Consider the following 26,271-nt stretch of genomic DNA (forward strand, 5'->3'; position numbering starts at 1 on the left):
GAAGGCCAGTGTGAATATTTGTATATATATCATCGTGATCACATCCATGCATATAAACTCAAACATAAGAAAATCTTAATATAATTTAATAAATAAATTTGTACACAAGTCAATAATGATATAATAGACTACACAAAATCTAACAAAAATCATGAATTATGAAACAATTCCATCTATACATTTAAACTTAAACAAAAGAAAATCTCAATAAAATCGAATGAATATATATACATGCCAATAATAATTTGATGGGCTACACAAAGTCTAATAACAAGGATACATATGGAATGTATTATTGATGTATAAATATCTAATTTTATATGTTAATATACTAATTGATGGTCTTTAGTTGACCTAACCCAACTCAAATTGAGTTAAGAGGGTTTAGTATTTAATACCTTAGTTATGCTTACATAGGGTTGAGCCTTAGATTATCTCCTCTTTAAGTTGGAGGTTGACCCTCCACGAAAACTGAACCATACGAGTTGAGTTGCACCCAAGTGTTATAGCTATGAGTATGGTGAAAGGTACATTTGTGTAGATTTAGAGAAGCCTCTGTTAAAGCAATTTCACTAAATGAGGTGAAAGGATTGGAATTCGGGTGAGGAAAGGATTGAGATTTCAGTGGTGAAATGATGTGGTGAGATTTGATTGATGGGACTTATGTTGTTGAGAACACGAGAACTTTATATGATAAAAAAGTTATGTGGGGCCACCATAATGTTAGTGAGAAATCCATCCCATTCATCCATTTTCTAGATCATGTTTGGACGTGGGGCTAAAAATAAGGCACATTAAAAAATAAGTCATTTTTCCTATTGTACCATGGATTTGAGTTTGGATCTACGTTATTTTTAGCCATGTCCTAACATGATCAAGGAAAAAAAATAAAATGGATAGAGTGAATTTCTCAAAAACATTATGGTGGCCGCAGCTCAGTGGCAGGCAATTCACTCTAGATGTCAGAGTTATAGTACTGCTTGGTTGAGAAACCTTAAATCTTAGTTTGGCCCCTGGAATAAAATGGTATTGAATTGCAACAGATGGGATTATTATCGCTATTGCTTAATGATTGCACGTCCAGCAATATCAACGCTTTATCCATCCAATTCCATTTTTGGGATAAAATTCTTGCCAGGGGAAAATACTGCATTAAGCAAAATCCTACTTGGTAGACTATGACATTGTAATCAACCGATCAAATTCACAACAAATGTCTTTCAGCTGTGCACATATGTAATTAAAATGTCACGTGTAAATGATGTATATGGATAGATGGCGTAGATAAACACATGCATCAATGTGAGGCCCATACATATAATGAATTTTAAAATCCATGGAAATCCAATGTGTGCGACCGAATGCAATTCGGTCCCACCTAATCGTAAGCTTTCTCATCATCTCTAAAGGCTGGATGGAATTTGCAAATGACCAAATGCAATTATATCCCACCTAATACCCTGCACCAAAAATCCCCTATCTCTGTCAGAGTAGGGCCCACCAATTAAATCTTGACCGGTCATTTCATTGCCCAGGTAATCCTTGCAGAACATGTGGACTCTTGCCAGAGCAGCTTACCATCATGCACAGTCCATCGAGTTTGCCCAACCGCAAGTGGGAAATATTTCAAATTACATGTAGATCGGATAATCCTAGCCATCTGATCAATGGCCTCCAAAGAAATAGTAGAAACAAATGTGATTAATGGTTGACATTCATCACCACCGAAAGTGAAAACAACGGACCGATAGGAACGTCTGACAGGCATGATGGCTCTTAAGGGCCATCTATGAGTGGACGGTTTAGATGTACTGTCCTGATTAACACGTCACACTGCCACGCGTACAGTGGAGTGGTGGGGCCACCATATTTCGGTGCTATCGATTCTACTGTATTGTTACCTAATGAAAGCGTGGGATAACGACCAGCGCACTAAAAGAAACGAATGTAAGGCGGGCATGCATTTACAATGATTACGACTTCTATGATACTTATCTAATCAGTGGCTGCAGTTACACGGTTCAAACGTCATCATGTTTTCATGATGGTTGATATGGGGCCCACCTCAATAACGTCGTATGCTAAGCAGTTCATGAGCTGGTGGGCTACATCAAATCATCACCATCGGTTGGATGGTGAGATGAATAGCATTGTCAGGCTCCTCCCGAGGGGAGTGGTCCTGATTGAAGCACATAAAAAAAAATAATCCAGGCAGTGACTGTAAGGCCCACCTTGATGTATGTGATTTATATCCATGCCTTCCATCCTTTTTTTCAGCTCATTTTAAGGCATGAGTTAAAAAACGAAGCAGATCTAAACCTCATGTAGACCACACCATAAGAAATAGTGATGAACGAATGCTCATCATTTGAAACTTCCTAAGCCCACCGTAATGGAAGCGGCTCTGAGTTGTACGAACGGTTCAAAGGAGATCAAACTTACATGGGCCTCACGGTGATGTATTTATTATATCTACACCGTTTATCTATAGTTTTGAAATGGGCCGAATTCAGTGGGTCCCTTCCGCACGGTGGTTCCAGACGCAGTTTGGCTAGTGACTCAACACCAGTGGTCTATCTAGTGTCAAAGCTCTCTGGGTCCCACCATGAGGACCGTCCATTTTTGGGCCTATGCCTTTGGACGGCATATATAAAACATATGCATCATGGTGAGGCCATGGGAGCTTTGAGACCAGCTAGCTGGCTGGTGCTGGGGTCACTAGCGAATGAAATGCACACACGATGGACCCCACATTAAATATGGAAGTTTCTACGGCGAGCATCCACCTCCTAGCATGGGTTCCCCATAGGGGTGTAGGCGAACCAAGCCAACTGGACTTGAAAAAGCTCGATTCAGCTCAGTTTGAACCAAGTCAAGCTGTTTTTTTGAGCTTGAAAATGAGTTCGAGCCAAGTTAAAGCTTACCCCTGTTTGACTCAGTTCGGATCGAACCAGTCCAATAACTGAATTACTTGGATATTGATGTTGCCCACCGAGTGTTTGTTGAAATGACTCATAGAAGTGTCGTTGGTGGTAGAGATTCTAGGGACGGTATGTATATGAAATCAATACCTTTTTTTTATATATATAATTATTATTTTGCTTGGAAGGTGTTTGATAAAATACTTGTAAACTCGTTGCTGCTATCTCAAATACAATAAAATTTTGAAGGTGTAATTTAAGTATTTGCGAAAATACCTTAATGGCGAACTCAGCTTGATCTCTGCTTGAACTTAGCCCGAGGTACTGACCAAACAGATCTGAGCTGGCCAGTTAGTCCCCAGGACAGAGATGAATTCGAACTGTGGTCAGCTAGTTGTACACCCCTAGTTCCACGTCTAATGGAGGGTTGGATGGCACTCAAGCATCACGGTGGGCCAAACGCATGTGATTCCCCGTAAAATTAAAAGCTGGCGGAGTGCAATCAGGACCGTCAAAATCAGCGAGCGACACGTCAGAAGGGGATGATGAGATGTATACGGCAGGAAATAGGATAGACATGAGAGCCGGTGCCCCCAAGTCCCATCACCGGCTAAAAAGTTAAAGCAGGTGGGCCTCACTCTCCTAACCATCATGGCCGGACCCATCAATGAATTTGTGTTTTCTAGGATGCTGGACGGTGGATAATTTATGCTTATGAATTAGGATGCCTCTGGAATAGGGACTAGAGGTTATGTTATCTGATCCAAACCGTTGATCTGTCCGGATACACAGCTGGTGGCGTCTGACTCAAAAGTCTACAAGATTGGCTGATCTAGAATCCAGACCTTCCATCAGTGGACCCAAAAACCAAGGGTTGATGAAACGTCCCGTATCCAAAAGAGGAGACCTGAAATATAGTTATCCCCCCCATCCGCAGTGAGCCCCCTCAGATAAACGGTTCCGATCATTGAATCCTGACCCCAGATCCAACAGCTGCTGTCGCGGCGTATCCCAATAACAATACGCCGACGTGTAGTAGCAAAGCTCCGGGCGTTCTCGGATGAGCCGCGCTCGGGTAACTGGCGGTAGATACCTACCAGGGTTACTTTCGCAAAAAGAGAGCCACGTGTGTGTAACTTTCATGAGATCCACGCCGTTCATCAAACGATGTGACTCATTTTGCCCATTGAAACTAAAAATCATGATAATTGAAAACTTGTCTAGGCCACATCAGGTGAAACAGCTGAGATGGAATGCACACCATTAGTTTTGTGTAGGACCCATCTTAGTATTTATATGTCATCCAATCCATTCATTTCATGTCTTCGACAGGATGAAAGCATTATCCAACAACTAAAGTATTTCAAAACTCAGGTGGGCCATACGATGTGAATTTATAGGTTTCAGGTAAAAAAATCCGAGTGGCCCACCTGTGTCGAATGATCCAGATTTTGGGATCAAAGCCCAACAAGGGTACAGTACGTTGTGAACAACGTGGATTTCATGCAAGTTAAGTCGTTCTCCCAAGCTGACTTATTGGACATTTCAGCCGTTGGATCTGGGACTTTTTCAAAGTCCTGAACCTTTTATAAGATGGGCACCGGTGGGTAGAGGATGCAATATTTCAAACCGTTGATAATTTAAATTTTCAAGAAAAATAATTAAATTATCAAAAGGTTGAAATATTTCAATTCATGGGTTATTATATACAGAATAATTCGCATCCAGAGTGATTATTTAAGTTTTATGTTGTCATCACGTTATATAAAAATAAAAGAATCAAATCATCAAAAGGTTGAAATATTTCAACATGAGAGATATTATATTTAGAATAACTCCCATCCATGGTGAGACCCATTAAATAAATGGTTTGGATCATTCTAATGTCCTGATGCCGCCCGCTGGGCTGCCACAATCCTACACGTGTGTCCAATCGTTAATACAATTTTGGTGTGCAGTATGCTGTACCTTTTTTTTAACTAGACAAGTGATATGTAGCTCAGATCAAATTAATTTGATAAGAAGAAATATTAACCCTTGATTAATGGACATTTGCTGAATTTGGATTGCTTATGTGTTGTTGGTTATGTTGCCCACTATAAGTCTACTAATCTACCGTCCAGGATCCGATGATGGGCTTAGAGCTTTACATGAACCGAGTTAGCTTGCTCGACTCAACTCGAAAAAGCTTGAATCGACTCAGTTTGAAATTGAACTTGACCTGGTTGAGTTGATTTTTTTATCTAAAAAAAATTTTGAGCCAAGTTCGAGCTTGACTTGACTCAGATCGAAACAGTTCGGTGACCCAGTTATTTTAATATTGATGTTGCTTAGCAAGTGTTTGATGAAATGACTCAACGAAGTGTCAACTAGTGGCGTATGTATACGAAACCAATACTCTTGTATCTTGATTTTTATATTGCCTACTAAGTGTTTGATGAAATTCCTATAAACCGATGTTGTTGTCTTATATTCTGTGAGATATTGAAGGTGTACTTCATGTGTTTGAGAAAATGACGCAGAGGCTCAATCTTGACTCGAATTTAGCTCGAATTGGCCTAAGCTGTTAACCGAATTGAGCCGAGCTAGCAAGTCAGGCTCAAGGACCAAGCCAAGTCAAGTTCAAGTTGGGGTCAGCTAGTGGTCAAGCCGAGTTGAGCCGTGCCAAGCTCAACTCGGTTCAACTCATGTACAACTCTACACAAGCTAGTGCCATGTGCATGTTGAGATTTTCAAAACACAGTAGAAAGAAATAAAAGTTTTTAAAAGCTTAATTTGCATTTTATAATTCTATCAATATGCTCTATTATATTAGAAGTCTAATTTTGCTTTATCTCACGTATTTAAAATGATTTGATTTTTCCATCGTCATTGTCATGCAAATCGATATTCATGCACCAAATCTAAGTCATTAGATTTTTATTAAGTATGATTAAAATTATTTTCACGGTTAAAACAAAAGTCTAACAGTGAAAATATTTATAATACATTTTAAAATCTTTTAAATATTGGGCCTAATGGAAAAAGCCACTTAATGAATATTTAATTTTTAATATCTAATCTATAAGTAAGTTTATAGGAAACCAGTGAATTCTTTTTAAGTCTATGTGAGTTCCAATTGACTTTAATAAAATGCACCTGACTAGACTTACTTTTATTGGCCCCATGTCGACATCGTAAAGCCAGCTAAAATATATATAATGGAGATCTTGATTTCCCAATGTCCTCGAGTATAAGGATTAATCATAGGCAGTACATCATTAAGTTGATTATCGTTTACGCATAATGCATCACTTTTCCCAAAGACTTGACCTCAATTTACTAATGCAATTATCTAACAAGTCTAGCTCAAAAACCCATGTCCTTAGTATACTCACATTCTTATGTTAGGTAAGAAAAACCTGCAACGACTTGTTATCATGGATGATAGTGGAGACCGGAGACTTTAGTCCCCTCGTACGAGATGGTGTCATATAGAGAAACAACCACATAGTTGTCTCATAACCCATTAGGTGGTCACGGTATAACAGGGTATGAAATTTACAACTTACAATTCTTCCTCGGCCAGTGACCATTGTGTTCGTTATCAAGTTTTCAAAATAACTAGAGGAATCCACTTCCTTTTACATGTTTACGGACGTTTGGGATAGTCCCACATATTAAATATAACATAATCACATATCCATTTACGACGCATTGTTATCATGATTTTTGGTCTAAATTATCGATATCATTTAATAACATCCATGTAATAAATGGAGAAGATTTATATTATTTTTCAAGGGCATAATTCCAATTGTGTGGAAGAGTTGTCACTTGCATCATAACTAGGTATCTCATTTGAGGTTGTGAATGGGATGGGCTGGTCCATTGGACTTTCAAGCTTAGCCCACTTCATGTTGAGCTTGGACTATAATATTTGGCTCGGAGGGCCGTGGCTGGTTTGGACCACCAAACATGACCCAGATCTGAGGCTTTGGAATACAATGCAGCTTCAACTTGTAAATTACCTAAACAACCTCTCTTCGATCTGAAATTCTCCTCATGTCTTTTAATGGATGGATGACTTTCAGGAATTTCAAAACTACATTTGCAAATTTTAGAGATTGCATAGGTGCCATTGAAAAACAAATTGAACTAATTGCTAGTTGGCCCGCCTGCGATTAGTGATGCTAGTTGCTGAAAAAACAAATGCTTAATTAGAATCGACTCTCATATTGTGGCCCACCTAAGGTTTTAAGGGAATAGTGGCTTGGATGGATGGTTAGGATTTATAAACACATGCATGTTTGGCACAGGCGACGCTTTAGTAAAATGATGTCGTGCCTATTTACTCGTCTAAAATAAAAAAATGTACTTCCTATTGTTATTGCCACAAGTGATTGAAGCTCTATGGATTCAAATCAAAATGGTTTGATGTGACTTCGAAATAGGGGTGTACACAAACCGAGCTCGACTTGACTCGAAAAAGCTTGATTCGACTCAATTTGAAGCTGAGTTCGAGCCGAGTCGAGCTGATTTTTTGAGCTCGAAGTTCGAGCAGGCCCTAGCTCAACTCGACTCGGATCAAATCCAGCTCGAATCGAACTTGGATCGAACCAATTCGGTGACTCAGTTACTTTGCCATTGATGTTGCTCACCAAGTGTTTGATAAAATGACTTAACGAAGTGTGGCTGGTGGCAAGGTATGTAGATGAAACAAATACTATTTTTTTCTTGGTTTTTCTTAGTTTTTACGTTGCTTGAAAGGTGTTTGATAAAATACTTGTAAAACAATTGCTTCTGTTTCACATTAAGAAAGATTTTGAAGGTGCAGTGTAGGTGTTTAGGGAAATGCCTCAATGACGAACTTAGCCTGAGCTGCTAGCCGAAGTGAGCTGAGTTGGCCAGTCAAGCTCGAGGACCAAGCCAAGCCGAGTTCGAGCTGAGTTTAGCCAGCGGCTGAGCTGAGGCTAGCTCGACTTGGTTCAACTCAATGTACACCCCTACTTCCAAACAAGCCTTTGGTTACAAATGCAAATTGCTATTACGTAGGACAGGAACAATTTTACACATGTAATTAGTTTTAAGAGAGTCTTGAAGCTTGAGATTTAATAAGATATTTTAAGGGACTAATTTCTTGCATAAGGGTAATTAAGAAGTTTTAGAAGCCAATGTTCTTGTCAATGGATGACTCAGATTTGTTGTGCAGATTTTTATTTTAAATGGAGTAGCCCCCACCTTTTCAATGGGGTGCAGCTTTATGTTATCAGTGAGATACTTTTTTTCCTTTACTAGAAGCTCATTTTTCTTAGATGTGACCTTAGGAAGAATAGAGCTGACACCTGATGACATCATGTATTTTGCCCGCGTCGTTCCCCTATTTTTGATAGATCATTTACCCAAAAGAGAAGGCTTGAGTGGACCACACTACATGAATTAGTGGTGATAATGACTCCCATCGTTGGAATTTTCTAGGGTCCACTGATATTTATTTGCCATCTAACATAAGGTCGGATAAACCTGGATAAAGGGAAAACATAAATATCAGCCATCCATAACTTTTGTGCCCCTTAAGGTTTTTAACCGTAGGCCTTCCATCACCACTGTTTCCTGTGGTGTGGTTCAAGTAAGCCTTAGATTTACCTTCTTTTTGGGCTCAAACCATAAAATGACCCATCAGAATGGATGAACGGCATTGATAAAACGCATATATCAAGGTGGGCCCCACATAGCCCCCTCTAGGACCGTCTCTCTATGGCGAGGTCCTGGTGGGGTAGTATCCAATCCGCATTCATACGTGATAAAGTAAGAGGACCAAATTGCAACAGTGACCTGACCCGAATTCCAACCTGATCTGCCCAATCAAAACCCGGACGTGGATTGCGTCCTACCCCTGGTAATCCGTCCTTGCAAGCCTCTGTGGGACCCACCGTAATGTAAGTATTTTATCCACTCCGTTCATAGCTTTTCAAATATAATTTTAAGATATGAGCTAAAAAATGAGGCAGGTCCACATCTTCAGTGGACCACAAAGTGGGGATTGAACTTCCACCATTAAAAACTTCCTGGGAGCTGGAGAAGTTTCGGACCAAGCTGATATTTGTTTTTTCGCTTCATACACGTATACATGAACTTATGAATAGTTTGGATGGTTAAAAAACATCAGGATGGCCGTAGAAAGGTTTCAACGGTGGGTGTCATTATCACTGCAACTTCCTTTGGTGTGGTCCACTGGAGATGTGGACCTGCTTGATTTTTATGCAAATTCCTTAAAATGATATGTGAAAATCGATGAACGGCGTGGATAATACACTTACATTAGGGGGGTAGGACGCAATCCGCGTCCCCTAAACCCGGCCTGCAGTCCTCTAACCCAACCCGCCCACGTTACAGCCATAGCTCGCACTCACCCCCTTGGGTGGAGCATACACCTTCACTTCTATTTGTCGTGTGGCCCTCATCACCTTTTCCTGCATTTAACCCGCATCTCTCTCTCCATCTGCGTTGCAGGTGCCTTACCCTCGAGTTTTTGATTGATCTAACGGTCCTACCCTCTTGATGGACATGTCTAGGTTGAATATTGTTCAAGGTATGTTTTTCCTATGAACCGTCCAATAGGTGCCCATCAGTCCGTTATTTAAATTGTTAATTTAGCTTAAATTTTGATAAAATATCTATAGTAAGAGGTAAAAATAATTTGGACGGTTTAAATTAAATTAAATTAACTTTATATTTATGATTTCATTGGGTATGCGTACCAAGCATCAAAATCCGCCAGAGTATTCAAGTTTTTATCGTATAATACACCGTCCTTCCTGCATGGACGACGGCTCGGTCCAGGCAGGGGTTCTGTAGGGCCCAATATGATTTATGGATTTCATCCATTCCGTCCATAATATTTTAAAGATTATTTTAGAGTATGATTCAAAAAAATAGATAGATTAAATACTCAATCTGGCCACACGACAGGAAGAAGATGTGATAATGATGCACGCATTTGAAATATTCCTAGGGCCCAATGTGATGTTTATTTTCAATCCAACATGTTAATAAAGTCTTAAGAATATGGATTAAGGTAATTAAAAATATTCATCTTGATCTAATATTTCTGTGGCCCCCCAAGAAGTTTTAATGGTGATCGTTCAATCCCCAATGTGTGGACAACTTGACTTTGGAGATGCCTTATTGTTGTCTTATTAATCTAAAATTATATTTAAAAATATATTAACGGTGTGGATAAAAACATACATCATGGTGGGACTCACATAACCCCTGCTGGACCGAGTCTGTCCAGCGCGGCCAGAATCTTCCGACGAAATATACGATACGTGCCCTGCATCTTTCAACACTGTATACATATTTTTATTCTCCAAAAATTGGCCATTTTTTTCTGATCCAGACCATTGATAAGTACTATAACGGTTTTAGAAACTATTTTTACTTTAATATTTTACGTCAAAAGATGGACGGTTGTGAAGGGAAAATACAACAACATTCCACGTTCAAATGAAAAGACAATAATATTAGTATCTTGAATATCATAATATGATAAAATTTACCTTATTTATTTATTTAGCGTGTAATTAAACAAACTAATAGTCTAGATTTCATTAAAATGGGCCCTAATCTCCAGAATTGAAAACGCGTGTATAGTATATAAGGATTCTGCCCCGCACATTTCATATCCTCCGCAAGCAGAGCGCTGGTCCTCCATCTCCCCACGGCACTAGAATCGTATACAACACCCGTTTTACGCAGCGCGTAATACCCAAGCCGTGTGGGCTCGACAATGTTGAATATGTGAATCCACTCCGTCCATCAAGTGAGAAATTTTTTTTGACCGTATATGTAAAGATAATACCGATTATAAGCTCAAATATGCCACATAAATGAAAAAAATCTAAAATTTCTCGCAAAACCGCTAAATTCATACGGTGTGGTCCACTTGAGTTTTTATTTTATCACAGCGATGTTCGTATCAACTCTTCATCCTGATGATTTACATCTGATTAACAGGTTAGATGAAAGATGAACACCTTTTTGGCACCAAACTCGAACCTACGGTTAGCATCCCATTTCCATTTCTCCACGTGGTGTGGCCCATTTAATTTTCATATCCAGCTGATATTTGAATCTAAAATCAAGAACAGAACCTGATGGACGGATGGATTTTGTATACACAACATGGTGAACCCCAAAGGCTTGCGTGTTTTATTCACTGTGTAAAACAGGGGTTGTACGAGTTTCCAGTCCGTACCCACGTGCCGAATACAACCTTCACGTGACACGTGTGCGTCGCACGTGAGCCAGCCCATCTCCTCCCCTTCATAAGCCGTGAAGGCGGAAAAATCTGGCTGATATATAAAGAGCTCAAATTCAAGCAGACAGGAAAAGGCGAGGAGAGAAATCCCATCTTCTCCTCCTTCGGACAATCTTCAGACAAAAATTCCCCAAATACTGAGGTAATTTCATCTCCCAAGCACCTCTCTCTCGCTCTCTTGAAATTTCTAGGGTTTTGATTTCTCGATTGACCGCGGTTTGGATCCGATCGACGGCTCTGATATCAAGAAATCGACAGATCGGGCTGAGTAATGGCGACGTTCGAATTGTACCGACGGTCGACGATCGGCATGTGCTTGACGGAAACCCTAGATGAGATGGTTTCAAACGGGACGCTGAGTCCGGAGCTCGCGATCCAAGTTCTTGTGCAATTCGACAAGGTGAGGATGGATCCGGTTGTCGATTGCTGAGAATCTGAAATTTCATGATAAATGACTGGTTTTTTGTTGGGTTACGGATGGCAGTCAATGACGGAAGCGCTGGAAACACAAGTGAAAAGCAAGGTCACGATCAAGGTAAGTTTTCTGAGTTTCTTTTCTTTGAATTCTGTTTTGATTCTATGATTATTTATCTCCTGTCGGTGTGTTTGCTTGAATTCTTACACGTTATCATCTGTTCATGTGTATTATCAAAGAGGGCAGTTGAGCAACCTGCTCAGCTGAACAAACTGTACATGTTGGACCCATTTGGTGGTCCAAATTGTACAGATGATGTGCCATTAACAGATAGGATGAACCTTGAAAAGATGTCTGATTTACTACATTGAATGTCTACCATTGGTCGTATTGCCCCTTTACAAGCCACTGGTCAGATGACTAGAATAATTGTACAAGGTTAGGGAAGATCTTATGGCATGAAGAAAACATGGTGGCCTGAGCAGAGGAGTGGTTTAGATCACCAAAAGGCGGGCCTTGCCTGCCTATACCACTGTGGTCTATGAAATTATGTTGTACTTGTGGAAAACACAAATGTTGTGCAGAATTTAATTGTTTGGGTCTTCCATGCAAATTTCATCTTCAACGTGCAATGCACATAAGTCACCTTTTCTAAGGAAAAGTAGAGGTGCATGTATATGATTTTTACTAACGACCATCTTAAACATAGAGGATTGCATGTTTTGCTGGGTGTTACCTTTATGATAACTGTTAACTTAAAACCCAGATGGGTGCCAGAACCCATTTTTGTGAGTGGTTCGGACAAAATGGTCTGGTCAGTCTGATCCATGATGTCAGCATGCCACACAAAAGAATAAAATAAAGGCTTGACGGGTTGACTGGACAGTTTGTCCATCTTTTGGGTGGTTTGGTCAAAACCAATCTGACTCGCCACATCATAAATGAATATAATTATGACTTGATCAGGATCGCTGGACTGGGTGATTTGAATTGTTTGTTTCCCGAAAGGGCTTCTAGTGTCGAACTGTTAAGTGATTAGGTCTGGTTCGGGTCTCAAAATTAGAGACGACGGATTTCATACCACTGTCACATAAAGAATAACTTTTTGATAGAGAGCCTTTGGGTCAACTGGAAATCATTGGTTTTGACTGTCAACAATGTTACTTTGCTGACTTCCAAAAGAAAATGAAAATGCTTGAGCCCTCAGCACGTGATATTCCTTCCAGTTTCGAAACATTTGGTGGAAAAATTGTTGATTTTTCGTTGGACTGAGTTTATTTTATTTTATTTTTCTTTCAAAATTTTATTTTTACATCAATAACAACATATTCATTAGTGTTGAAAAGGTGAGAAACAACAACAATCCATCAAGGTAATGGATAGGACTCCCTATAAAGGCGGTCTAAGTTCCCCTTCCTTGGCTAGAGAATTGGCAATGCAAGTAGCCTCCCTAGGTGTATGGTGGAAAGGATATATCCAGGGATCACCAAAAAGCCTAATACTATTGTAAATGAACATTATGTTCCAAGGGGCCATTTCCTAAATGCCTATGCTTTTCATTCCAAGAATCACCCTCCACTATAACAGGGCTGTTGTCTGTTGACCTTACTCACAAAAGTCTTGATGTCTATTTGTTAGCTTCCAATTCCCTTGTTTGAGCTTTCTAGAACCCACCATCCCTAAAAAGGAGAGCTTTGATGACACCTTCATCATCCCTTAACACCCCATATACCCTATATTGCTCTTAGAGATCCAATTGATATTTCCTCCTGCCTAGGTATGACTTTATTCCACATTTGAGTCGGGTCGGTAGTGACAACAATTGAGGAACAGTTTGTTCTTAGCAGTGTTCGAAATATCGGTATCGCACAATGTATCACACCCTTGGGATACAGATACGTATCGGTTATCACGCGGGATATATCGTTTGTATCGCATAGTTTATCGCACTTTTTGGGAAACATGGGAAATATTGGGAAAATGGTTGAATTTTTTAATGAAACTTTGGGGATTGTTAAAAAAGACCTCCATACACACTTTTAAATCATAAAATCTCAAAAAAGAATGGCACATAATAGGTTTCCTTTGTAGAGGGTCCTAAGCTCTAGGTTGTCTGATTGAACTAAGACAACTATATCCAGTATCCACCCCGTCTATCTGTTTTTCTATATCATTTTAGGACATTATGCAAAAAATTAAGCAGATCCGATAATCAGGTAGGCCATATCATAGGAAACAATGGTGATTGACCATTAGTGGGCCACTTAAACTTTGGATATGTTTCACTTTTTGGGCTAAAATCATAAAATTATATGGTAAAATGGATGGACGGAGCGGATACAATACATGAATTATAGTGGCTCCACAGAGTTTACTCACTACGTGGTTCCCACCCCAGACGGACGCGGATTTCCTAAGAAAGCCTTTCCCAGGAAGTTCTTGCACTGGGAACCCAGATGGGGCCAACTGTGATGTTTGTGAGAAATCCTCCCCTTCCATCAGTTCTGTGAGTTCATTTCAGGACAATATGCCAAAAATGAACCATATAAAGCTCGAGTGGGCCATGCTAAAGGAAAATGTGGTTAGGGAAGTTCCTACCATTGAAACCTACCTGGGTTCGACAGTGATGTTTACATGCCATCCATACCGTTAATAACTTCATTCCTGCAGGGATGAACTGAAATCACAAATATTAGCATGATTCAAAACTTTCATGGCCCATGAATATTTCAACTGTGGACATTCAATTATCATGTTTTCGGCCCACTTGAGCTTTGGAAACGATTCATTTTTGGCATCGTGTCCTAAAATAAACTCACAAAACAGATGGACAGATAAGATTTCTCACAAACATCACAATGGGCCCCACCTGAGTTCCCAGCGCAGGAACTTAATGCGAAAGTCTTTCGCAGGAAATCCGCGTCCGTCGCAGACGCTCCTCCGCTCAAGTTGTCTGGACGGTTCAAAGTTAAATGGGCCCCATAGTAATGTATTTATTATATCTATACTGTTCATGCATCTGGAGAGATCATTTTAGATCAAATGAGTAATATCCAAAGCTCAAGTGGACCACACCACAAATAGCAGTGGGGACTGATTCTCACCGTTAAAACATTTGTAGGGCCCACCATAACGCCCACCATAACGTTTATTTTTCATCCAATCCATTCATTAGGTCACACAAATCTGGATGAGGAGGAAAAACAAATATCATATCGATCCAAAACTTTTGTGACCCCAAAAGGGTTTCAATGGTAGACCTTTAATCTTCCACTGCTGTTTTCACTGTGGTCCACTTGATCTTTGGATCCGTCTTATTTTTTGTCCCAAGCCTTACGACGAGCTCGCCAAATGGACGAACGGTTTGGATATAACACATACCTCGTGATGGGACCCACAGAACTCGGTGACGACGTCAACACACCCGTCGGTGGTGTGCGGTACACCACTTATTCCAAAAAAAGGGCCGGACGCCCTTTTTTTCTCAACAGAGAGGGTTCCGGCCCCAAATGTCTCCCAAATCTTGGGATTTCGACGAGGATTTCCCCTGATGTCGCCCAAATACCTGGATTTCTTCAGATTTTGAATGATTTCTCTCCCAAATCGAAGATTTTGCTTGCACTAACCTACGAAAAAAGCTTCAATTGGAATGGCTCACTGAATGGAAGCTTTCGATGATGACGATCTCTTGTACAGGTACCGAAATCCAGTTTCTTGTTTTTTTTTTTTTGATTTTTTCGGATAATGATAGTTTCGATTTTTATTTTTTTTCGAGGAAATCGCACGATATCGTCGAAATATCGTGCGATATCGACGATATATCGGTCGACATCTGAATTTGGGATTTTTTGGTATCTTCCAGGGGTTATCGGGGGTGTATCGTCTCGCATGGGTGCGATAACGATAATATCGGCTGATAGTATCGATATTTCGAACACTGGTTCTTAGAACTTCTTTTTGTTGGATTGAGATTATCATTATGGATTTCTAGTGAGGCCTGCCACCATGTTTTTAGGTGTGAGTCTTCATGTTAGTTATTTTGAGGCTATTTCTAGATATTCATAACATTTCTGTTGCCCTCTAGATGAGATGGCTCACTAGCTTGAGGTTTTGCTCTCCCACCAACTTTTATATTGCTGTTTGGGAGATAGGATGTGTTTGGAGAAGCACTCAAATGGTCATTCTGCTTTCTTGTTTTTTTGAAAGGTAAAACTACCAGGGATTGAACCCTGGATCACTCATACACACTACGCTGTCTCTAGTAATGGTCATTCTGCTCATTACCATGCAGTTTTATGAAGTTGCATGTATGGATTTCTTTGAAAGGCAACACAAATTTTATTAAAGGGAGCTCAAAGAACCAAGAAAAAATAGCAAAGATGATGAGAAATCATCTTACAAAGGACACACTTCCAAAAATGCTTGTAACTGTTGGAATGCTTTGTGCCCTGATGCTTTGCAAAGAACCCTGCACCTAGTCCTTTGAAGGGAACCTCTCTCTGCTTGGCGTTATTATGGAACATGATAGCTGTACTTCTTTCATATTGAACACAGGACCACGAGCAGAGAGGCGCTGCAAAGACTCTTCCTAAATCCCAAAAAGACATCTTCTCAATTGTTTGGAGGAGTTCATTGATCCACCCACCCTGAAGAGGCTGGAGAATTTGCCCCAAGTGACTCATGAGAACTCGTAGCATAAGAATAGATGGTACACTGTCTCCTCATTCCAAATTTCTAAGATACAAACATTTGTAATGAGTAATGACCATGTTCCTGTTCTTCATGGTCAATGGTTGGCAAAGGAAACATTTTCCGTTTGGGGGTAGAATCACTCTCACCAACACAACTGTAGCCTATATGCCAGTCAATTTCATGTCCTTGTATCCAGTTCCCTGTGAGTGCAATTTACTGGTTGCTGGTTGGAGATCCGAAGGGATTTCTTGTGGCAAGAAGCGGAAGAGAAGCACAAGTTCCATCTAGTTGAATGGGGGAAAGTCTGTAAGCTGAAAGTCAAGTAGGGGTGGGGATTAGATTGTTGAGGCAAATGAAAATTGGATGGCTTGGAAAATGGCTCCAGAGATCTGGGAGAGGAAGATGTGAAAGCAAGTCATCTCCTCCAAATACAGGACCCAACCTGGGGGGTGGTGTGCTAAAGCCTCTTCCCTATATAGGGCCACTGGATTTTGAAGAGGCTAGAACTTGTTCTTAAATGCCATTGCGGGGAGTATTGGAGACTGTGTTTGGTTCCAATTCTGGAGGATGCATGGAGTGCAACCATGCTTTTTGCTGAGTCTATCCCGAGTTTGACTGGGTAGGTAGCGGGAAGGAGATAATGGTTTCTCAGGTTTATAATAGGATAGGTCATTGTGTGGTTGCCGATTTTCTGAAGTTCCCTTAATGATGAAGAAATTGAGGAATTTGTCAGCTGAATGAAGTGCTTGAACGGTTGTGTTTTGAACTTGGGGGAAAGGGACGTTTTGGTGGATTCTTAAGACGATGGAATATTCTTGGTGAAATCATTTAACTCTATGATGTTGGGGATTCTAATGGCAAGTTTGTGCCCGGATGGCGCCCATTTGGCTGTATCCAGACCCTCTTCGGGTACTTGCAGTCATTAGCTTGGTGGTAGGTTTGCAAAGTTTTTCTTGAACTTTGAAGAAAGATTTTTTATTTTTATTTTTATTTTTTGCACCAATGGGTGCAAATATGGATCCTTTTCTTTTGTAATTTTGTGTTTGGATGATGGCTTGTTGTTTGCAGCTTCTGCTATCCCTTTTCCTCTTGTTGTAATTTCGATACTTTTGCGAAGTTACTAGTCTTTTAAAAAAAAGAAAAGAGAAGAAAAAAGAAAAAAGAAAAAAGAAAAGCAGGGAATATAGAAACCAATGTACGCTGATTTCCATAATTCAAGGGGTCTCTTGTAACTTCCAATTCCTTTTGATGCATGAGTCTTCGCGGCAACATATATCAAATCCTACTCAAAATCTGTCACACTGCCTAAATGTAATCATCCACAGGCTATCTATGCCTAATTGAATAGGCTTTTACAAAAGTGTCTGATGTTCGACAATGAACTTCTGGCCCATGAAGCAGTTGACATGAAGGCTAACCCATTTGCATATTGTCTTGGAGAACACGAGAACACATATTACAAGTCGGCAAGGAATTGAATAGCCATTATTTGGATGAATTGAATAGTTTCTTTTGAACGGTTATGAAAGTTTACTAAATCGAGCAAAAAAAAAAAAAGGAACAGAGAGCGATGAGATGAGAGATGATGATGAGGGCCTATCCTATTGCTCTCCTCACACTGGGATCTTACAACACCTTTTCCCACTTTCCCTCACACAATTCATGAAATATTTGTATCCCATCCCCCAGTATATGATTATGCCGTTAGCATTGCGATGAACAACCTCACCAGGAGCTGATCTATATTTCCATTCTTTCCATATAGACCAAGCGAACCCATTTGCGAAAGCCCTCACACCATCCTCCCCCAATCGAATTCCTATCATCTCGCTTTTTGGCATGTTAATTTTCTGAGCAAAAATGACTGTGAATAATCTTAAGGCCTTTATTAAATTAACCACGTGATTTTTGTTCTCTTCACAAGAGAAAAGTGTGTCATTTGAGTACTGAAAGTGGGAGGTCTACATGTCGTCCTGACCTACTTTAAAACTGGTGCATGAGCCTCTCTTGGTAGCTTAGTTATCATCCTACCCAGATCCTTGGCCATGAAAAATGAATAATGAGTAATAGCGGGGACAAGGGATCACCCTACCGAGTAACTGTTTACCCCTGGGAAAACTTTCAAAGATCTGTTTACCATAACCGAGTAATGGGCAGAATCAACACATTCAGACATCCATTGTGTCCATCTCACCCCAAATCTCAACTTGCGTGTACCAAGTCCCAATTCATATAATCATAAGCTTTATCCATATCCATTTTCAAATTAACTCAGGTTTTCCCTCTGTCTCAAGTCGATGCATTCACGAGGAATCAATGCCCCATCCATGATTTGTCTGCCATGAAGAAAAGCACCCTGAGACCTGGATATGGCTCCTCCCAACACCGGTCTTAGCCTTCCCACTAGCACCTTAGGCCCTATTTGGTAGACATCTAAAAATGAGTTCATATCCTAAAGATGGACACCTAACTTCATAATCCATAAAGGAAAATATCAACTAAAAGGTCTTCCTAAAACAGAAATGCACTAATGACTAAATGCAAATAAGATCCTAAGATTCTGCAAGACAAATCTCCCAAAATAATGAAATATCTCGAGTATGGGTTGCTTTGCATCCAGCCGCACTATCAAAGCGGGTCCATCTGTGGTGATGGATGGCCCAGATATATCACTAATCTGGTCAAACTGCAATTTAGCAAGGCTAGGACGAATCCACTCTTCATCAGTTAAAAGTTTAGCAAAGAATTCCTCTACAACATTTGAGGCCTTTTTCTCCCCCCACTCTTCTCTCGCTGATTAAGCTGCGAATCCTGTTTTGTGTTCTCCTTGCATTTGCAATCCCATGAGAAGGCTTCATATTTTTGTTGGCTTCCTTGAGTCAAGTTGCTCTCTATATTTGGCAATGCTTAATCTCTCCTCATGCACCTTTTCTTTCAAAGTCTAGTTTGAGGGAGTCCCTTTTCTTCCTTCCAATGCCTTGAGAAATAGAATCTTTAATTTAACCTTCTCTAGATTGCTGAAGTGGTCCTTCCCTTTCTTGGGTTAATCCTTTCAGCTTCGTTGACATCAACATATGGGCAGCACACCCCTCGGCTATAAGTGATCCCAATTAAATAGTTCTTCTTAGTAACATTTTTTTATATTTATCATTCTTAGTGTCACATCATCTGGATTCTTCAAGAGCTATCAAGGTTGAATGCCTCAAAGTGCTCCTTTTCCAACCTTTGCAAGATATAACTTTTTGGAGAAATGTTTCTTGCCTTCGAATGTGCCATTTTTTTTATTTTTTTATTTTTATGTAGGTCATATTGTAAGTTTTGGATAAAATGCTTCATCAGGGATGTGAAGCTCGACATAGCCAACAAGCTAGTTCATATGTTTTGTGTTAAGCATGCTGCAAGTGGATTAATAGAAAGTGGAGCTAATAGCTCAAAGTGCAAACGCATGGGAGTACAATGTGATTATATTCAGTTTGTTGAGAAAGGTAAACAGCTAGTTAATTACATACAAAAGATATGATAGTATGAAGGATATAATTGATGAATTATTTCATAGCATTTAGGCGTGATGGTTTTATGGATGTTTAAGTCTGTTAATACCAAAGCGCTTGTTTGTTTAGTCATGAATGATGTACCCAAAATGTGGGTTAAAAAACCTCATGTTTGGCAATATGGTCATAAAGGCTACATCCATAGGTGAGTAGAAGAAAAACTTATGACATGTTGCTGAAGTAGTTGGTCCTTGTTTGTTTAGTCATGGGTGGTGTATTCACAAACGTGGGAAAGAAAAAAAATAAAATTCATGTTCAGCAATATAGTGGTAAAGGGTGCATCCTTAGATAAGTGGGACAAAACCTTATGACATGTTAATAAAGTCAGCCCTAGTGCTCAACAGGGATGGGTTGGTAAGTGTGGCAGTATGAATACATTTGTTGGCACATCTCATGTCCTCAAGACCTCATTTGAGTAGCCCACTAGGAAACTAACCACTGTCCACTGAGGAAAAAGGAAGTCAAATAGTCAACACTCTCCCTTCCCTGACCACCTCCACCCCAAGATTCTTCATTCCTTGAAACACCCCTTTAAGAATTCAAACCTCCACTGCCATCAGTCACTCTCTCCATCATAACGCTGTTCTCATGACTTCTTCCCCAAAATTCATACCTCCATCCTGTTCAAACGATGAGCAACAGTCAAGGAAATCATCCTAGTGGCGGTGATAGTGGTATTGAATGCCTTCACCGCAGCAGGATAGATGATGTTGGGAGTGTGAGTGAAGAACTCCACAGTGCTGTCAGATCTACCGATCATGGTTTCGATCTTCAAGGTGGGGTAAAAGTGGTGGAAGGCCTGGGAGACTTGATGGTGGGAGGGGATTTGGGCTTACTTTTTGATACACTGTTTGTGACAGAGAAAGGGTGGAATTAATCGGTGTTGGATGAGGTATAAATCTATGACTGCTATGTCAATAAACTGATCAAATGGTCACATTTTCCCATATCATGAACTTAAATAGTAGCATTTGTCTTTTCGTATTTCAATTTAAATGTGTTTGATTTCAATCATTTATCCATTTATTCTGGTTCTCTATTTGATTTCTATCATGCATCCAACTTCTGTGTTAAAAATTGTGGTATCTTTAGCATTTGGATGGCCACCTCCACTCAATTCTCCGTGATTCTGAGTAATGGATGTGTTCAACATGTTATGTGCTTGATTAGATACATAGAAGTTTGCTGAGCACACATGCATACAAGGCCCTGGCCATCTGCATGCATTCACGTGCCAATATGGGATGTGTGACAGATCCAAGCTTTCCGGCAGGTGGGCCACACTGATTAGGTCTTCCGGCTCAAAATTTTCTCTGTTGAAACTACTCAGGTGGGCCACAGAGTAAACACAATCGGATGGCTTAAAGAAAAATTTCTATCCATCCATCTGTTGTGTACACCAAGGCCCATCTGAGGGGTAAAACCATGTGTAAAACAGCATGATTTACGGCATAAGACCTAAACAGTGTTTCCCACCTTATGGTAGGCTCAGATCTTGCACACCCGTGTCTTTAATTGCATGTGTGGCTGCAAGCGGATGGGTGGGGTTTTACTCATGCATGTGAACTGAGTAAAAATCGAGACCTATTTTCCAAATAAGTAGTTATGAAAAACCAACAGTACTTCCAATAGAAGATTTGCAGTAAAATTGGTTTGTTTAAAAGTTAATCTGTTTGTCTGAGACAGTCTTTTTCTGTTATTTACTCTTTTTACATCTGAGCGTCGATTTGGGGCCATCGCCTTGTTTTGTTACAGGGACATCTGCACACCTACAGGTTCTGCGACAACGTGTGGACCTTTATCCTACAAGATGCATCGTTCAAGAATGAGGATAGCCATGAAAACGTTGGTAGGGTGAAAATAGTGGCCTGTGACTCGAAGCTGCTAACACAGTGAGTGCGGTATTTTTATTATGTATTCCCCCTTCGAAGAGACGAACTAGTATGAGGAACATCTGTTGCCCCTGAAGTCACAATCCAGTTCGTTGCAATTATGTATTCATTGCATGCATCGTATCCTTGTTTGTATGGCCACAAACACCCGTATCCGGTCACATGCACACGCCACCAACCCATTTGGGATTCTTGTGTGAACATAATGGATTTAAACAGTAAGGACCATTAGTGGGATAGGACGATAGAGGAGCCATTCTATGCATGAACGTAGAAAGGGCGTAGGGAGGCGGCCTTGTATAATAAGTTTTGTTGTGTGGCCCAGTCAAATAGAAATAGATTGGGCTTATTTAAATCAAATTGGATTCAATAAGGATGGTTTAAAATGCTGATTTTGCGTACAAACATTCAGTGATTAGGGTTGTCAATGGGCTGAGCTCAGGCTGGGCAAAATCAAAATTTTGAATAGGACCTGGCCCAAACAGTTCAAAATCCGAGTAGGAGACAACACCAGGCCTGGCCCATTGACAGCCCTAGAGGTGATGATGTTTCTAGCATTCATGATGGGCAAGAAGCCCTCAAATGGCAGTGGTTTTTCTTTTAAGGATTCTGATCCAACTAGAGATCTCTTCCTTTGATGGGTCCAAACAGAATGTGTTGGAGATGCAGTGGATGGAATGTTTCAGAGATAGTAAGTTATTTAAGATAAGCTACAGCTTATCTTGATTTCTACTCATTAAACTGAAGTGATTAAGTAGCTTTTTTTTTTTAAAAAAAGCTACTTATAATTGATCATAAACCTAACTTATTTGATACTGCTGTAGGCAGAAAAAGTAAGTTATTTGGTGGTATCCAAACAGGCCCCTAAATATACCATGGGCCAAAAATTAAAAAAAAAAGGGTGGTGACAGAAAAAGGTCCAACGGTCCAAATTCAACCTGCATGTGTGGCTCACTTGAAGAGTCTGCTACCCTGATATTTGGTATATGGCATGCATGTTCACAGTACATCCCACCTGACGGCCTGGATCACCGGTACATTTTTTTCTGGCCCTCATCGAATCAGTCTTTGTAAGAATGTAAGAGATTACACTGAGAGTGAAGATGAATTTGTACTTTACTAGAAAGAACAAGGCTTGTAATGCTTAAGTGATTTACAATTGAGGGGGTCTCTACGGTGTATAGACCTAAGAGAAATCTAGAGGTTTTAATCAAAGGCCAAGATTGTGCCAAGTGGCACTTATTCAGTGGCTGGAAGGCCTGAACGTTGATGGAGAATTTCACATAAATATAACTGAAGACACTCCTAAAGAGTTGTTTAAGATGGAAGTTTGCATGAGTGATTCTAGAGTGAATTTGTGATCTGAATTGCTCATCAGGTGATGTACTTGGTGGATGTGATGTCTTAAAATCAAGCCGAAATAAATGAACGGTTCAGAGTTCATATTAAGCCTACTCGTGCGGGGTGGGACTTGATGCTTTTTATGGTGATCTGAACGGTTCATGCAATGGGCTCCATGGAGGATGGGGGTGTACCTGAAAATTTAAATTCCCCCATTGGATTGATTATCTTAACGTCCCCACTAAATTGTGGGCCATTGATTATCATTGCCCATTCTCATCAGATGGTGAGGATCGTTTGATTGGGGAGATTGGAAGACCCACCAGGTGAACAGCTTACGAAGACTGGATCCCAACCGTACCATCAAATGCCCCTTCTTCTGGTGGAGCCTCGTGTTAATAGAATTGGGAATACGTGTAAAAAAATCGTGTAATCCCCACACGTGGAAACAAGAAGCACTTGTGTGAGATCAGATCTGCTAATCAGGCAATCCCAACTCCATTGATTTCATGTCCCAAAAGTGGGCCCCACGCCCGAAGGTTGGTGGACCAAACAAACGTTGAACGAAATGACGGATGTTAGGTAAAAGCTCATTCAAAACACATAAAAGAAAGCATATGGAAAATAAGATTGCACGGTCCACTAATCTTTCACAAAATACACTGAAATCAGCCAAAATCAGAGTCTAAAAAAAAGACTGATGTGATCTGCCCACATGATAGTGTCTGGAGACTAGTTATTTGAAAAAGCAAGGATGTTGTTGGGTGCTGAAATCATTAGATTGGTGGGCCACCATCCTCATTAAATGAGGATGTTCCCACTAAAAAACAAGTCAATGATGTGAAAACCACACTCCTACCAACACCTACAAACCTAGGGACTAAGATAGTGGGGCCTGCTCATCGTTCTCATGGATGGGATGGATCACAACCATCCATTTTCCCATGGCTGGAATCTTTTCAGCTAACTTGGGTCTTCTCTAGCCATAGTTTGTGTTGCTGATTGTGTGACCCTTCAGCATTCTTTAACCGTCTGATTCCCACAAGCGGGCCACCCCCACGAGTCCAATTCTCATCCAGAAGTGCATTTTTAGATTATTATTTTTTGGGTCAACAAGGAAATTTGAGCAAATGAAAGAAAAAGTTATAAAGAGTTGCTGGGAGGAATATGGAAAAAATAATAAAGAAAGAAAGAAAAACTCCTAAATGTTATTATTTATACCTGGCGTAAGACAGTCCACGTCAGCCAACAAGTAATTCCTGCAGTCGGCACATGCGTATAGAAGACAGTCAGCATATATCTCTCAACGACACATAGCCTACCAAAAGAAGCCGATACCCAGAATTATTCATGTCACCCAAAAAGGCAGTTACTTATAGTAGAGTATGTGACTGACGGGCACTGGGCGCAAGACCCATGTGACCCATAGCGTGTTAAAGAGTTTCTAAAAGACTTGCCATATTTTCTATATCTAGGGTATAAACGGAATGATTGTTCGGATCGACCAAAAGAAAGTTTCTTAATAAAGATATGAGCTCCTTGAGGAGCGGATAATGGAAAACTACCTAAAAATAAAAGCAGATCACATGGTATAGTAAGAATTTCAAGTCATACTATCACTCTGTAATCAAAAGATTCATGGGCAAGTCATGCAGACTTGATGTGCGGCCACTGCCTTTTTAAATCTATAAAAGCAATACTAGAAGAGCTCTCAGTCTTTGGTAACACAAAATCAATTAATCGCTTTTAGCTCTACGCTGCCTATTCCTTTCATCCTTCATGAAAAATTATTTAGTTTTTTTAGCTTAGTTTTTTTGTTCAACCATGTTGTAGCAAATCTGAAACCAGTAGTTCCTATCTTAGATTTGCTACTGTCCAGTGCATAACTGCAATATGCATTTAGGAGCAGTTTAAATATTCATCACCCAATCATTGGATTTTCAGATTATCAAGTTCTTATTTTATACATCTCCAGTCACATCTACTTGACTTCACATCACGGTCATCTCATGACCGTCTGATAGTTTCCACGGCTGTTTTGCTAGCACAAGCCACGGTATGTATTTTGCTTCTTTTCTCTATGTAATTTATTCCTATTTGCTGATCGTACTGTTATGCTATTCAAATTGATAAAGTTGGTGACCCATCTTTAGTTTTAATCATATTTAGCCTTTGATTGTTTTATTGAGGAACTAAATTTTCTATCATTGTTGGAAGAAAAGTCCCCGTCTTCAAGGTAAAAAGATTCCATTAAAAAGAGCTAGCCCTTTCCTTCTAAAATCGCCTTATTGTTATAACAATTGGTAGTTGAACAATTAGGCAATCTTCACAGGTTTGGTCCTAACCCGCCTAGTTTGGTGCCTGGGGTCACAAGCGTTCAATTAAATTCGAGTTGAACACGGCTATGGCATATCCAACACTAAATCTAATCGCGTACATTGAACTGAATTTGGGCCGTTTGTAACATGTGTGGCCATGTGTCCGGATTGAACAACAACGGTTATAATCTTCATTGCGTGGCCTTTCTTTCAACTTCAATTCTCATTGATAAGATCAATCACTCTTCATTGATATATGCTTCGGAGCTTCTTAACTGAAAAACTTCTTAACTGAAAACAACGACACTTTCCACAGCCTATTGATGTGGTGAACATGCACACCAGTGAATCCTTAAACGAAAATGCATTCATGTGGTTTTTAGATTTTTAGATTTGCTTGTATTCAATCACATTTCGCCATTCAATGTGGATACAAGGAACGTCCGGAAAGGATTGTTAAGCAAGGACTTTTTAGTGAAAATGAGCTGGTGGTGAGACTGAGATGAGCTTATGAAGATAGACAAACACTGAAAGATTTTGCTTGTTTCCTTCATTTCTTATCATTACTGATGATAGGGATTTTGATAGAGAATGGATTGCTAGGCATGTTTGGATGCTCTATCACATTAAATTGCAATTAATCAGTCTCAAAGGTGGAAATACTTATAATTCATACTGAGAGACTCTGCTCCAAATTACATTTGTGTCATTTTTCAAGATGGACTAGAAAGTAGCACAACCACAATTTAAGGGCTACTACTAATTATAAATGCTAAACCGCCATTTGGGTCATTGATCCTGCGGAAAGCGGGATTAAGTCTAGTCTCAATTTAGGTGTG

The 26,271-nt window shown here is 40.0% G+C and overlaps 1 protein-coding gene across 3 annotated transcripts; it reads left to right on the forward strand.

Moving 5' to 3' along the window:
• The first annotated feature begins 11,206 nt into the window (after positions 1 to 11,206).
• On the forward strand, positions 11,207 to 21,891 carry LOC131231856 (transcription initiation factor IIA subunit 2). Of its 3 annotated transcripts, none has more exons than XM_058228168.1 (5): positions 11,207 to 11,365; positions 11,482 to 11,623; positions 11,708 to 11,758; positions 15,723 to 15,844; positions 16,193 to 16,289. In XM_058228168.1, the coding sequence occupies exons 2-5, from the start codon at positions 11,495 to 11,497 to the stop codon at positions 16,272 to 16,274; spliced, it is 384 nt and encodes a 127-aa protein (XP_058084151.1). In that variant the 5' UTR covers positions 11,207 to 11,365; positions 11,482 to 11,494; the 3' UTR covers positions 16,275 to 16,289. The 3 variants fall into 3 exon arrangements, with proteins under 3 accessions (XP_058084151.1, XP_058084153.1, XP_058084152.1); XM_058228169.1 differs by having other exon boundaries at positions 11,249 to 11,365; positions 11,472 to 11,623; positions 16,193 to 21,630; XM_058228170.1 differs by lacking the exons at positions 15,723 to 15,844; positions 16,193 to 16,289 and adding an exon at positions 21,637 to 21,891.
• The last annotated feature ends 4,380 nt before the right edge of the window (positions 21,892 to 26,271 follow it).

This window comes from Magnolia sinica, chromosome 17, assembly GCF_029962835.1.
Source record: "Magnolia sinica isolate HGM2019 chromosome 17, MsV1, whole genome shotgun sequence".
In the NCBI taxonomy this organism is placed as follows: domain Eukaryota; kingdom Viridiplantae; phylum Streptophyta; class Magnoliopsida; order Magnoliales; family Magnoliaceae; genus Magnolia; species Magnolia sinica.

What these genes read in the sequence shown, in the direction of transcription:
- LOC131231856 (XM_058228168.1), top strand. Translation starts at nt 11,495, where the DNA reads ATGGCGACGTTCGAATTGTACCGACGGTCGACGATCGGCATGTGCTTG. An exon ending in TTCTTGTGCAATTCGACAAG is followed by an intron (nt 11,624 to 11,707) that starts GTGAGGATGGAT and finishes TACGGATGGCAG; the next exon opens with TCAATGACGGAAGCGCTGGA. An exon ending in CTTTCTTGTTTTTTTGAAAG is followed by an intron (nt 15,845 to 16,192) that starts GTAAAACTACCA and finishes TATTGAACACAG; the next exon opens with GACCACGAGCAGAGAGGCGC.